Source organism: Natator depressus, chromosome 2 (genome assembly GCF_965152275.1).
Source record: "Natator depressus isolate rNatDep1 chromosome 2, rNatDep2.hap1, whole genome shotgun sequence".
Taxonomy (NCBI): domain Eukaryota; kingdom Metazoa; phylum Chordata; order Testudines; family Cheloniidae; genus Natator; species Natator depressus.
This window is the reverse complement of record NC_134235.1, coordinates 11,809,163-11,824,520: the sequence shown is the minus strand read 5'-3', so window position 1 is coordinate 11,824,520 and position 15,358 is coordinate 11,809,163. Positions and strand designations below refer to the sequence as shown.

The 15,358-nt window shown below is 46.7% G+C and overlaps 1 protein-coding gene across 1 annotated transcript in view; it reads right to left on the bottom strand.

The window, feature by feature from the left end:
- Window positions 1-15,358, bottom strand: part of LOC141982077 (uncharacterized) — a 77,613-nt gene that overhangs the window by 37,179 nt on the left and 25,076 nt on the right. The window contains exons 10-16 of the mRNA XM_074943809.1: window positions 13,806-13,859; window positions 11,351-11,404; window positions 9,982-10,086; window positions 8,911-8,955; window positions 5,850-5,927; window positions 2,696-2,731; window positions 1,347-1,400 (exon numbers count right to left, since the gene is read on the bottom strand). Coding sequence (XP_074799910.1) covers window positions 1,347-1,400; window positions 2,696-2,731; window positions 5,850-5,927; window positions 8,911-8,955; window positions 9,982-10,086; window positions 11,351-11,404; window positions 13,806-13,859 — 426 coding nt within the window. The remainder of the gene's footprint in view (window positions 1-1,346; window positions 1,401-2,695; window positions 2,732-5,849; window positions 5,928-8,910; window positions 8,956-9,981; window positions 10,087-11,350; window positions 11,405-13,805; window positions 13,860-15,358) is intronic.

Below are 15,358 nucleotides of genomic sequence, written 5' to 3'. Positions count from 1 at the left end.
CCGCCACGAGCGTGAGCTCCATGACTCCCATTGGCTGGGAAAAGCGCCAATGGGAACTGCCGGAGCCATGGGGCTTGCAAGTGCCGGCAACGCGCACAGAGCCCCTTGCCTCCCTGCCCCAACCCTAAGAGCCAGAGGGACCTGCGGGGGGGGGGGCGAGGTGGGGAGTCCCGGCGGTGCTTACCTGGGGTGGCTCCCGGGAAGCATCTGGCAGGTCCCTGTGGCTCGCAGGGTTGGGTTGGGTAGGGTGGGGTGGGGGGGCCGAGGGCTCTCTGCCCGCTACCGGTGCCTGCAAGCCCCGCCCCCGCAGCTCTGATTGGGCAGTAGGGAGCCGGTGCAGCACGCGGAGACCCCCTCCACCTCTGTGCCTAGAGGCCACCCGCACTGCAGGCTCCTGCTGGTGGGTGGGCACTGGGAGCTGCCCCAGGAAGCGCTGCCAGCCCCAGGACTTTGGTGCGCGCAGTAACTCATGGTGAGCAGTCCCCACTATCGGGACAAAGGGTGTCCTGACCAATGTGTAGTCAGGACGCGGGACAAATGTCTTAAAATTGGGACTGTCCCGATAATATTGGGACGTCTGGTCACCCTACACCGTGTAGAGAAGGAGAGTTACATGAGGGTGCCAGCTCTTCATGTCCCAATATTATGTCAGCCAGTGATGATGCAGTGTCACCCCCTTTAAGCATATCCAGTGCCCCTTTCCCCCTACCACCAAGGACTGGTTCCTAGAGCTCAGCACTTGCTGATCAGCAAAGAGCTTCCTCCTCCTTCCCCGGAACAGTGTTTGTGACACAGCAAGTGTCCACGAGCCAAGGGCAGGGATCAGCTTCCCCCAGCAGACATGTGAAGACCTCCCTCTGTTTCTCACCCCGCAGAGCATCCTTTCTGTGACTCACACTGGAAGAGGTAAAACGTCATCTCTTTTGCAGGGCAGTGCAACAAAAAGCCATCAGGGACCCTTGGCCCAAGATTCCTGTTTTCATTAAAGTGTCAGAGAATCAGAGAAATCATAAACCCAAGAAAGTGACTTGCTATCTTGAGGCTTCCCTGGCCGGTGCAGGATTTTCCCCCAACAGTATGCCTTCTCCAGTGTCATTCTAACAGGCTCTTCCCCCACTTCCCATTATTCCTCAGTCTAATAGGTCTTTTAGGTCATTCTACCAGATGTTTGACCTAAATTTTTCTTTGGTTAATTTTGTTCCATCACTATTAATGATCTCATTGGCCCACCCTAAAGAACCAGCTCCTGGACTGATAAAGACAGGTTTTTTTTTAAGGTGATATATTGACTGTGGGTAGCCTTTTTAATGACAATAAACACTTAAACTCTCGCTTTCTTTACTTACATCCTGCCCAGTTGGCCCCTGTGGGCCTGGAACACCTGGTAAACCTCGAGGGCCCTGGTAAAATGAGAAGAAATAAACCTGATCAGCAATGTTGGCAGCATGTTTGTACCCCCTCCACCTATTTAGCAGTGGCCAGATTCCTGTCTGCTGCAGAAATGGAACTCCCAGCCCATCAGCTTCCAGAACTCATTTAACTAGCAACACCCGAACTGACTTCCCAGAAAAACTTAATCACACTTGGTGCTAATACAGTATCTTCCACTGAAGGAACTCAAGGAACTTTGCAGCTATCCATAAATTAAGCCTCACAACTTAAGCCCCATGGTGTGGTTGGCGTTATAGCACTTTCACGGGTGTGCACGGTTAGGAGGAGGGTAACTGACTCGCCCAAGGCCATGCTGCAGAGAGGAAAACAGAACCCAGACGTCCTGTCTCCCTGTCCCCTGCACTAAATGATGAGCACAAGGGGCAAGATTCTGATCTCCCTGTATCACTATGAATCAGGATTAACTCCACTTGCTACATTTACACCTGTGTCAGCAGAAGTCAGTTTAAGATAGAATTTTATTAATATTGTTATTTTCTGCCAAAAGTCCAGCAAAGCACTTACACACATGCTTAACTTAAAGCATGTGGGTAGTCCCAAAGTTAAGCAGGTGCTTAAGTGCTTTGCTGGATCGTGGCCTAAATCTGCAGTTCTCAAACTTTAGCAACCCGAGGACCCCCATTTTGATTTTAAAATGTTCAGTGCTCCCCCTGCCCCCCACTCAGCCCCAGGCCGTGCCCCCACTTCCCTCCTTCCCCCAAGGCCCCACCCCTGCCCCACCTCTTTCCACCCTCAATCCACCCCTGCCCCTCCTCTTCCCAGCCCCTCCCCTGGGCATGGCCCATCCCCGCTCCTCCCAGCTGTTCTCCGTGGTGCAGGAGGCACTGGGAGGGAGGGGGAGGAGTTGATCAGCAGGGTTGGCGACCCGGGACATGATTCCGCCCCCTCCCCGAGCATGCCCTGTCCCTGCTCCTACCCCTCCCTCCCAGCGCCTCCTGCACACCTCTGAGCAGCTGTTCCCCAGTGTGCTGGAGGTGCTGGGAGGGCGGCAGAGATGTTGAGGGAGGGAGAGAGGGAGGGGGAGGAGTTGATCAGCGGGGCCCGTGGACCCCCTGGAGTACCCTCACAGACCCCAGTCTGGGAAACGCTGGCCTAAATCATTTAGCTGTATCTTTCCATCATTATCAGGCAAATGGAAAATATAAACACGCCTTAACAAAATCATCAATAAACAATGCGACATTTGACTACATGGCGGTGCCCCTCTGTAAAAGCTGGGTGTAGTTAGCAAGACATACTGTACCGATGGTCCTTTGTCTCCTGCTGGTCCCACAGGGCCCTGCAAACAAACAGCAACAACACATAGATGAAAAGGCCAGCAGAGCCTGAATTTAACATCCTATGTGAGTGATTAGAGAGCAACAGGAGTTTAGACTTAATGGAAAGCATAGGAGGAGCGGTCAGGAAAAGGAACAGAATCAGCTTGGCAGGAGGTCACCCTGAAACAGATGAAGCTAGCAACAAAGAAAGTAAATGAAGGAAGAGGAGTTTAAAGAAAACAAGAACACACCGAGTGCTGTGTCCAACAGTCTTCCAGGCAGCGAGTAACCCCAGGGTATATAAAAGTATAAATGAGCCTGAGGCACAGAGCCCAGTGGGTTCACAGCAGCTGCTCATTTCAGGCTGCAAGGATGCAGATTCACGAGCTGTTTAATCCACCAAACTGCAACCCCCTAGTACCCATGGAGAGGGAGAGAGAGAAGTCCCCTTACAGTAACCAACATCAAGCACATAGAAACAACTAAGGAAACTTCCATGAGGAAATATCATCATGAGCGAGAGTTCACCCCCATTTCTCCCATGCAGCGCTGTCTCCCTCTCTTCCTGGCAGCTCGGGTAGGATGCACAGACGCAACAGGCCAGACTCCGATCTCTTACACCGGTGCAAATCTCAACTCCAGCAACATCAATACTCCAGACTGACAAGCTACCAGTGTAGCTGAGATCAGAATTAATGGAGCGATAGCAGAGAGGAATCTACCACCATGATATTTATGATTAAAAAAACCCAATCCCCTGAGAAAGAGAGAGAGAGATGAAAAGTCAGCATTTTTTTTCTGGAAGCAGAAAGGGAAATAAAAGTCACGGCAGTTCTGGAACTAGCCTCACATCATCACTGCGAGCAACAGGCCAACACGGAAGCATGTTCCATATCTATATGCATGTCCATGATAACAGACTGGTCGATGGCAATATCATACTTGTTGTCTTTGTTGTGAGCAAGTAGCATAACTCCTTCTGACTTAGGAAAAAACAATGCCCTGAAGTAAGGTGAATGATGTACACAATTGGGCCAGATTCTGATACTCTTAGTCTCGTCATTCATATTAACAGCTATTGAGGCCAGAAGGGACCATTAGATCATCTAGTCTGGTGTCCTGCAAAACATAGGCCATAGAATTTCATCCAGGTACCCCTGGTTTGAGCCCAGTAACTGGGGCCCTGTGTAAATCATAGTTTTTTGCAGGGTGGGGAGGAATTCACGACAAATTCATGATGGCAAAAGTATTACAACTGCATGGAGTTTGCAAGGAATGAATTTTATAAGTAAATTTAGTCAATTTGAAAGATGAAATGAATTATACAAGGAATATTCATTCTGTCCTTGAAACTGAGGACATTTACTTGTAAAATTCACTGCATCCTTGATATTGACTAGCTAAAGTAATGTTGTGTATTAAAGACTTTGTTGCTGGCATCCTTTAAAAAAAATATTTAAAGGATCATGGTTTGGGGGCATTTTCATGATTTCCATGCTCTCTGTGAAATCATGATTTGTATTGTGCCCTACCAGTAACTAATAAATAACAAACAGTAATGGCACACCAGGCTTCACAAAAGCTAATGCATTTTCTTAATTGATAAATTAATTTTAAAATTCTCATTCATGCAATTGAAATTATTAGCCTGGTGTAATCATAATCAGATTTAAAGTACGAGCACTCATGCCTGAGAGGCTTTCAGCTTACCAAAGGAAAAACAAGCTGTCATTTAGAAATCAAGGCAACAGGATTTCATACGTGCCGGAGCAGCAGCAAATCACTAAGCCTCACCAAAATACTAGCTAAAATCCTGGCACATCCTGAATAGCATGTGCCCTTTGGGTAAAGCAGAGGCCATGCTGCAGATCTCATTATGTTTTTACGAGTGAGACTGGGTATTACATGATTGACCTTTTGCCTAATCTTCTCTAAAACAAGAAGTCCCCAGCATGGGAAATGCAAACTATACAGTCAGCATTTATCATGAGTCAGCATTTATCATCAGTTACTACACAGCAATATAGTTTACCATAGCAGAGTTATTTCCTGTTCCAGGTATAAGGAGAAAGTGCAAAATCTAGATACCACTTCGGGGTATCGTTGGCAAGTATTGACTGGAGTGGGGACTACTACCCTAAGACACAGTATGTGGGGATGCACAGATGGTTACAAAGGATTTTAGGATGTTTGCTACCTTCTAATGGGTGTGACCAAGAATGAAGTCTGTTTACACACTTACACACCTGGGGCCTGAATTTGCAAGATTCTGAGCAGCATCTGAAAGATGAGGAGTGTCCTCAGATCTCATTGATATTATCAGGGATCAGACACACTCACTACCTGGCAGGATCAGACCCCAGTGCCATAAAAAAAAAACAACAACAAATTGTCTAGAGCATAGTCCAAAAGATGTACTTTGTAGTCTATCAAATGGGAGAAAATTCCAAAGGTGAAGGCAGCAGACAGAGCTGTGGGCACAAAGGGGCATAATTGCACATGATTCAAATAAATCTCAATTGAAAAGTATTGTATACACTTAAATAGTCAAAATACTACAAACAAGAAGTTTTAAAAGGAATGTGGATCTCTTGAAAATTGGGTTTTAAAATACTTTTGTATCTTTCTGTTTATTAAGATGTCTGACAACAGCATAGACTCGCTAATCAGAATGCTTAATCATTTGCTTCAATTTTCTAAAACTTAATAAAGAAGGAAAATAATGGTATTTATTGAAAAAAATGTTTTTGGTTTTTGTATCTTATCCGGACTCAACATGCGAGCTGGGGAAATATGAGGTCAGAAGGGCGTCACTCTCCAAGTGGAAATTTCACTTGTGGTCTATTAGTGTTAAATGATAATCTGTACGGTAGCTAAATAGTTAGCGAGACATGTTGTGCAACAGAAATGCACACATCCCAAAAGACACTGTGTTCAGTGTGTAATGACAGAGCTCTGGTGTCACGCAGCGCCAATGTTTCAAAACCACACAGATAATTTCAGGAGCAGCAGAAACTGATATTAACCACTTCGAGAACAGTAAGGGCGTTCACCCCACAGCTCAATGCTCATCCTAGCAGCTGGCAGTGGGCGTGTCCTGGTCTTGTCACAAGTGAGTGAGGTCTGCTTAGTACTTACAGGAGGTCCAGCTACTCCAACCCCTGGTGCACCTCTGTCTCCTGGCTGGCCAAGAAGACCAGGAACTCCCCTATCTCCCTGAAACAGCAAGAGATGAAAGGGTTAGGGGCCAGCAAGATTCTATATGTTTGAGAAAGGTGACCAATGTCTAACACTAATTTACAGCTCAGAAAATATCACCAATATTTCCTGCACATCCTACATGGAACCTCCACAGTAATTATTAATACGTTGCATGGGAGCTGTCTCAATCTATGATAGCATAGGGACATGGAACAGTCATTGATTCATTATACTGGGAAAAATCCACTGACAACTTGTCATATCCTGAAACTACTTTTCCTCTTTACAAAGTTGTCAGCCCAGTTTTCTGAGCATATGCATGATTCAGCTCCATGCCACACCACACAACAGAGTGGGAGCACAGGGCCCATAATTATTTTGGTTTCCCCAGTATGTGGGTCAGCTAGCATACAGCAACCAATTTCCATCAAGATCCTTCTTTTGCTAACTCGGTTGACTTGATAGACAGAGACCAGATGAGAACCTCACATCTTTGTTGGGACAATAGGGTGTACAATACTGCTGCTTTTGAGTGGTTTTATACTGAGGAACTCCAGTTGCCTGTAGGATAACATGTATTCTGTGAGGCACAGGAAAACATCATACTTGTGAGCAACCACCTACTTTCCTATAGTAGATTGCACATACAGGTAACTATAGGGTATTTATGCAGAAGATCATAGATGTTAGAGTTGGAAAAGAACTACTGAGTCAAAGATTAAACTTGTCCATTCCATTATCGCTGCAGGGCTGTTCCCTATGGTATATTGTTAAGTGCTTTTTCCAGTGCAGTTTTAGATGACTCAGGGATAGACATTCAACCCTATCCTTTAAGAGACTATTCCACAATCTAAAAGACCTCATTGTTAAAAATTAAATTATCAATAATATATACTGGAAAAAGTCTGGACAGTTGTTTGACAATGTTTTAATGAACATTGATTGGGAAAGGAGGGTTAAGAAAGAAGCAGAAAATATCCTGCTCTGGTGCTTGCTATGCAATCACATCGCTCAGTTTTACATGTTGCAGTGAGGAAGACGTTATAACAGACTTCACTGCAGATGGGAACTATAGCCTCATGCCAGAGGTATTTTGTTCAAGAACACAGCTTTGCCGCAAAAAAGATGCGTGCCGTTTTTCCCTGCACAGTAAGTTTCCTAACATCTTTATTTTACATCGAATAATAGGTTTCATTTGGTGGTTTTAATATGTTTCTTTCTCTCTTTTTTTGTAATAATAGTTCTCTTTGCATTACTGCTTGTGCATTCTGAACTGTAAAAGAAAAAAAAAGGAAAAGAAAATATAATTTAGCCATGTCAGTGAAGAATGTAGCAGAACAGAATCAGCATGAGGCAGAGATAGGTAGATTTATCCAGAAATATAAGACATGGCTGAATCAATTCTTTATGCAGCTATATTCCTGCTTAAAAATAGTTTCCTATTCTTAAATCTATTTCATTATTCAAGGAAGATCCTGTTTCCTCCTTAGCTCTTGATCATGACTTGATCAACCCAAATAGAGAACCTCTGAAGAATCTGTCCTAGGCTCTAAACATGACCCAGCTCATCCCAGAAGAATATTGTTAATTTCTTGTAGACCTGCAGCAAAACTGGATGTGTTTAGTAAAGGTGGTGTGGTAATTCTGAAATTTAATATTTAGTCTCAAGACCATATTTTCAAAAACAGTGCAACAGGTGAAAACCACAAAATGCTAATTTGGCTACATAACTGCAGTTTGTTTCAGGGACAATAGATTTTGTTCTCTTCCCATGTCCACCTCTTTGAAAATGTCTGTGGAGAATGGGGGAGACATCTGTATTATTTTTATGATCATATGTACTTCAGCTTGATATTATTTGCATTCTGTGTGACCACAAAGCTGTAGAATTAAAAAGGGCTAATAGGAAGAGCAAGACATAAAAAACAGTGAGCAGAGATAAGAGAGTTCTGGGTAAACAACTTCAAGGGGACAATGGTTGGGTCATTAACTGGGGAGATGGTCTTCCCAGATGCCAGCCTAAATGACACAACTGCTTTGCCAAAGACAGAGCCTAGAGATCAAAAGGAGCATAAACAGTTTACAACTTTTTTCTTGAGGGAGAGGGGAAGTGGGAGTTGCCAGCAGCTGCTACTCTGGTAAGATGCTCACAGACAGACACTGAGACAAACGAAGAATGCAAGGTAGTCTGTCTCTCCCACCCAGAGACCGAAGTACCTGGGCTAAGTGGAACTTGAAAGGATAACGTTTAGGCAAGACCAGATGTAGACAAACTTCTGTTGTCTTAACTCTTTTCTCTGCTTACCATTTACCTTTGGGTGAATAAATAATGTTCATTCCGAAGCTGTTTTCAGTCACTTTAATCAGCCTCTATTCACAGGCTGCCAGAGGGAAGTTTCCTGCAGGTGCCGAATACAGCTGGGCCCATTGTGTAAACATAGTTGGGAAACGGCAGGGAGTGGGTAGGAGCTGTAACCCAGGGATCCACCCCAAGAGCAGCTGAACAGCAGAGAGGTGGTGAAGGAAACAATACCTGTCATCTGAGGGGTACACCCGAGGTACTGCAAAGGGATCTAAAGTTCAGCTCACCCTGTAAGTGCAATGACTCTCTGATTGTATGGATTTCAGGTTGCCAGGGAAGTTAGTGTGAGTTTTGTCTCAGTAAGCATGGCAGGATTTGGCCCATAATCTTAGTTATAGGTTTATATAGAGAGGTATAAAATGATGTGTGTGGAAAGTGAACAAGTTATTTCATATCCTAATATTTGCATGTATACAACCAGAGAGGCATTACACAGAAAATAAATAAAGTTTCTGTTGCAAACTTTTTCCATTAAAAATCAGGAAAAGATTTTTAGTAAATGTCTCATCAAAAATATTTTCCAGTGAAAAATAGACCATATTTTCAATTACATTTTCCACCAGCTCCAGTGACAATGTGCAAACTTGTCCTGGTTTTTGAGTAGTAGTCCTCAATGGGACAGAGGTAAATGCTTACCTTGTGTCCGAAGGGTCCTGGTAAGCCTGGGAGGCCTCTTTCACCCTAAAGAGCCATAACCAAAAGAGAAAAATAGTCAATCCTTGCCAAGCAGAAGCTTGACCTTTGCAAAATAAACAAAAAATGATTTTTACATCAAACTAGTATTTCTAGTGGCTGTGGGTGGGTGGGATCCATGAAGGAACTTAGCAGTTGCAACACTGAGTGTCTAACTTTTAGGCATCTAGAAAATCACAGGAACAAAGCCTGATCCACAAAGCCTGAGTTAGGAGCCTAGGCTCCACATACAATGAATGGGGAAAGATAGACACCTAAGAATGCGATCCACAAAAGCCAGCACACTAGGTGGGGAGCTGCCTAATGGGAGATTCCAAACAGAGGGGTGTGTACTAAGCTCCGCCCCACTCTCAGAGATAGGTACCTATATCCAGGCTTCAGGGATGTGTCCATCTCTGCTTAGTGATCCACAAATGGCAATCCACCATTAGGAGTCAGGTGGCTTCGGCACCAAAGGTGTATCTTGTGGGACTGAGCTAGGTGCCTGCCTCACTACACTGAAAATGGCAAGTGGTAGAGGAGCCCACCTTATAACTTCTGGCCTAACGGTTAGAGCACTCACCTGGAATATGGGAGACCCGGCTTCAATACCCTCTTCTGCTGGAGAGGGAGACAGGACTTGAACTCACCTCTCAGGAGAGTGCTCTAACCACCGAGCTATGGGGTATTCAGTTGTGGGGCTCACTCAATCTCTCCTGTTGAAGCTGTTCCCCTGTGTATAGCTACTGAAATAGTAATTAGGCCAGAGAGAGAGAAAGAGAGAGAAAGAGAGAGAGAGACTGCCCCCCCCGTGAGGTTGGCGCGTGGGCAGATATGGACAGAATACATGATGGCGCAGCGTTGGAAGGAAGCAAGCTTGCTGTAGGTGATGATGTTGGCAACCGCATCCACTCAAATGGTGGCCTGCTGCCAGTGGATAATAATATAATGCTGCACTGCAATATTATGCAGTTATATTTCATACACTGCTTCTGCTGATTCTAGTTGGGTGCACAGTGTGGCAAGAGGACTTACCCGTTCTCCGTCTTTACCCTTCCCTGGTAAGCCAGGTGTTCCAGCAGGGCCAGCCTCACCCGAGGGCCCAGGTAGACCTGGTTTTCCTTCCTTTCCTGGGTCACCCTGTAGAAGATATTATGATGATGCATCTGAACTGAGAGCTAAGGTCCATTTCTGGACCAGATATCCCATGAGGATAAAAATGTGCAGGGCTTTTGTCTTTAATTTTACAGGCAGAACCTTCCTCAGGGTCATAAGAAGCCCTGTTTTATTATACTATAGGAATGTGATGATGTATCTTGGCCTTTATCTCAAATGCTCTCCTTTGAAAGAAAACTTTAGCCCTAAATGGTTTGGGGCTTGGCTATGTTAAAGACTCCTCCAATCTGTGTAATATTGATGCCGTTACACTCAGCAGAAGAGCTTGAGTTACTAGCCCTCTGCTTTAACAGGTGGGGAGAAAGGAAGGGTGGCAGGGTGTTCCTTGTGAGGGGTCTTCAATTCTAGAACACCCTTTCCTCCCTCTTCCATCAGTGAGGGGTTCTTAATTCTAGAACACCTTTTTCTTCGCTATTCCATCGTGACTCCACCCTGCTAACTTTGGAAACATACTAGAAGGCACATTTAATTCAGGGAACATTTGGGTTTTAAGTAGATCGAGGCATCTGGTGAACACTGGGAACATGGATGGTGATTTGGTGGGAGGGGTTGATATAGTGGGACTTGTCTATATTTTGCATTGTTATCCTTCTATTGTGTGCAGTTAAGGTCGATGTTACTTTTAATTATTTCTGTTATGGAGCCTCAATCCAGGATCAGGGCTCCATTGTGTTAGGCTTGGTACAGGCAAGTGATAAAGGAGACAGTCCCTGCCCCAGAGAGTTTACAGTCCAGGTGTCAGGCAGGACATAACAGTCAGATGAGACAGACAAATGGAGGTGAGGGTGGGCTGGGAGGATAAGGGAGCTATACAATTAAAAGAGCTTGGTATGAAAGCAGAAGCCTCAGCTTGCCTAACCTGTGCCAGAAGGTTTTGCTTACAGCTGGGGATTTACAGATTTAAACATACTTACCAAGAGAGAAACAAACAGAATAGAATCCCCCACAATCATGGCACAATCACCAGGCAGATGTGTTTTCAAGCCAATGACATCACTGTATCTAACAGAAAAGCTAAGGTGGCCTTTTCACTTCAAGAGCTCCTGTCCTCTTAGTACTGCTAGGTAGTTTACACAGGGAGAACCAAATGCAATTCTATGGCCTGTGTTACACACTAGATGAGCTAATCATCCTGTCTGGCTTTAAAATCTATTAATCTTGGTCACAGTTCAGAGCGCTGAAAGTCCAGATACACATCTATCTGACAGACAGGAAAGGACTGCTGTACCTTTTCACCCTTTTGTCCATCCTTTCCGGGCTGGCCAGCGTCTCCAGGGACACCCTTTGGAGAAAAAGAACGCTACTGTTTAAAACCGTTATTTCAGGTGGTATTTGATTCTAAAGGAAATGCAATTTTATACATCTTGGTTTATGTCACTCCCCTTTCCCAGTACAGACAACCTGTAATCCTGAGAACAATGAACTAGAAGAGATCTGTATCGTGGTCCAGGACCTGGGTGACCTACTGTGGGTGGAGGCCTACCAAGCCATTTATTCAGCGGCCTCCTCCACCTGGGTCAACTGAGTCAAGAGCTCTGTCCTGGTAGTCGGGGACAGGTGGCAGGAGAGCTCCCTTCCTCCTGCGCTCCAGCCCATCCGGGGGAGAACGGGCCAGCTACTCTATCTGGGTGTCTAACATTTTGCCACTGATCCCTCCTCACTGGAGAATTAGCATGATCTGGAGATCAGGGTGGCTGAGGAGTGGACAGGACTGCTCCAGTGCCTTTCCCTGTGCGGGAGGGAACTGGTGCTTAACCAGCTGGTCCTGTCCATGCTCTGGCACTGGCTCCACATTCTGAGCCTGCCCCTGGGTACCCTGACCTGCCTCCAGAAGAAAATGTTGGCGTTCTTCTGTCCAGGGCTGCACTGGGTCTCTGTGGGAGTCCCGAACCTCCCCCTGGAGGAGGCTGGGCAGGTCCTGCTCTGTCTCTGCAGTCAGGTCCATGACTTCCACCTCCAAGCCCTGCAGAGACTCCTCTATGGTGCTGGTAGTCTGGCATGGAGTGAGCTGGTGCACACCTTCCTCTGCCAGCTCTGAGGGCTCCGATACGACTGGCAGCTCTTCTACCTCCATCTGAGGAGTCTCCTGTGAGACCGTTCCGAGCTGCCGGTTTTTTACCAAGGCCGGGAAGCTAGTCTCAGAGACCAGGTCTGCAGCGGTGGCTGAGGCGGGGGACCTCCTCGTGGAGCCCCTGCTACACAACCTCCATCTTGGTGTGTGGGTGGTGGAGTCTCCCTCAGTGCAGCAGAGGTTGGTCCTGGCTAGTACCACCAGGATCAGAGACCTCCTGGACTATGAATAGACACACTGGGTGGATCCCCGGTGCTCTACTGGCACATGGGGTTCTCCACCCCTCACATCCCCTGGCATATAGTGAGGGCAGCCTTAGCACCTGCCTCTCTCACTTTCTTTGAGCGGGTCCTTTGGGAGGCTGCTCCCCACCCACCCGTCACCCCTGGCCCTCTGGACCTTGCCATCGGGCCCCTGCCCGGTGATCCTCCTCAGCCAGCCCCTACACACCACCGAAACAGGCTGCACGACATGAAAGCTGGTTCGCCTACGGACTGTGCCCAGAAAACAGTTCTATGCGCTTGTGCTCCACACCCTTCATTTCCTCATGCTTGTGTCCTGCTCTGACACCAAGTGGTGGGACCTCCTACCACCCGTGGTGGGCGAGGAACCCCGGTGGGCCAGTCTGTATTCCACCCTAGTCCCATGGCCCACCTGGGATATTAGTTGGTGGCTCCTTCACAGAATTGAGAGCATGGGCATGTACTTGGTGTGGTTCACCACCTTCCCCGACACATTCCCCTTCTGCAGCAAGAGGGAGACCCTGGCGCACATCTACATTGAATGCACCAAGTTGTAGCCCCTCTTCTGGCTCCTCAAAAACCTTCTGCCTAAGTTCTGGCTGCACTTTTCCCCACACATCCTGATCTATGCACACCCCATCTGTGCCCCATGAAGTCACGAGACCTCCTTGTCAACCTCCTCCTGGCACTGGCCAAAGTGGCCATCCTCCATACCAGGAGGGGGAAACTCGATGGGGAGGTGCTCTACAACTGTGGGGCCTACTTCTGATCCTCCCTTAAGCCATAGCTCCAGGTAGAGTTCCTCTGGACCATGTCCACTGGCTCCCTGGATGCCTTCAAGGAGCAGTGGGCACTGTCCAGGGTTCTTTGCTTGGTGTCCCCCTCTGGATCCTGCTTTTCAACCTGTGACTCTCACTCCCATCCCTGTTTTTACGTTTTTACGGTACTGACTTTGCTCGTCCCTGGACTCTGACTACCCAGCTTGAACCCCTGGCATGCACCTGGACTGTGGCTACAGTTCTGATTCTGGCTTGACTAGGGACTCTGATCTGGGTTCTGATGCTGGCCTGTCCCTGGCTCAGTTCCAGCTGCACCCTTGGCCCAGTCCCAACCTGACATCCAGCTTTGACCTCTGCTCCAACCACTAGGCCTGACCAGGAAGCAGCGCCTGACAATGAGATTGTCCTGTTGAATATACCACTCCCAAGATGTCCATGTCTACTGAGTCTCTCAAAGAAAGTAACAGGCTGTAATGAAACTACCTGTAACAAACAACAGCAGTAGACCCTGGGAAATGGAAACCAAAGAAAGCGAGTAAGAGAAATGTGGCAGGGCACAGACGGGGAACAAATCTATGGACGAATACATACCACGTTTCCTGGCAAGCCTTGTAGACCTGGGGGCCCAACAGGTCCAGGAGCACCCTGTTTGAAGAAAACAACATTTTAAAAATATCATTTCTTATTTATATTACCGTAGGAGCTAGAAGTTTTAAATGAGATCGGAGTTCACACTTTGCTAGGTGCTGTAGAAGCATATAGTAAAAGAGAACACTTGCCTCAAAGATCTTACAATCGGAATAAGGATTCAACAGTACAAAACAGATTAAGACATCCCTTGGGAATTTCAAAATTGTCACCATGATAAATCCTAAATCCAGCTCAGATGCTCCATCAGCTTGGAACAAAAATATAGCACTGAGAATAAAATATATATTATCAGATCAGATGAAATGATGTTGATTTATCACAAAAATATAGGATCCAGGGCAACAAAACAGTCTTCTCAGACATTTCTACCCTTTCCCTGCCTTTTTGTATATTAAGCGAGCGTGTGAATATTCTGAACTGACAGGGCAAGAACACGAAGGCTTCTATTCACAAGGAACAGTCAGATGCACTTCTAACTTTCTTACATTCATTTGTCAATTAATGACCCAATCCTGCAACCAGTTACAGGCTAAGGAAGTCAATGGGAAGACTCACATTGCCTTCAATGGGCTTTGGGTCAGGCTCATAATGATACAACCTCCTTTGAGATCTATGGATGAAAAATGCTGTAAAAGGGCTAGGTATTACACAACATTGCGACTGGGTATTAGGCAGCGTTATTATTACTATTACTGAGGCTATGTCTACACTTATAGCGATGTCGAGTACCCCACCCCCCCAGCGTGGGTACAAACAGCAGTGTAGATGAGGTACTTGTCAGTAAAGTAAAGAGACACCAGAACTTAAGGGCATGTACCCTCCACAGCGCTCTATACACCCATGCAGTGCCTTCCCCATCTACACTTCTGTTTTTAGCGGTGTGTTGTCTCACAGCTCGAACCCTTTCCTGCCGCGGGGAAAGGCTCTAGCAGGGGGAGGCAGTGGGGAGAGACTCAGGCCGTTCCTCACTGCTTGAGCTTTTCCCCACCGCAGGGAAAGTCTCCAGCTGTGGGGAAAGGCTCTGGCACAGGGAGGCAACTGGGAAAGGCTCCAGCAGCTCTCCACTGCCTCCCCACCGCCAGAGCCTTTCACCGCTGTGAGCAGCTACATGCCGTCGTGTGGACGCAGCTTGCTTTCCACTGCGGCATCTAGCTACACCTCCCCTATACACTACCACGAGCGTAAAGAAGGCCTAGGAGTAGCCTGATGGTCTTCAACGGAAGAGAAGTCATGGTAGCAACAGGCCATAACTGGGTTGACAGGACAGTGATTCTCAATGCAAGGACATTTTCTCATATCTGGCCTTCACTAGATCTAAGGCTCCCCCAAACCATTCATCTAATTCCTTGCACTCTATTCAGCACTTCCTCTCCTACTGACCTGTGCTTGAGAAAGGAGTAAGAAATTGCCCATTGGGGGTAAGTTGGGATCTGAGTCATTTCTGTTCTCTAGTATGCAGAAGCCAATCAGATCAGCCTCAGAGAACATCCCCC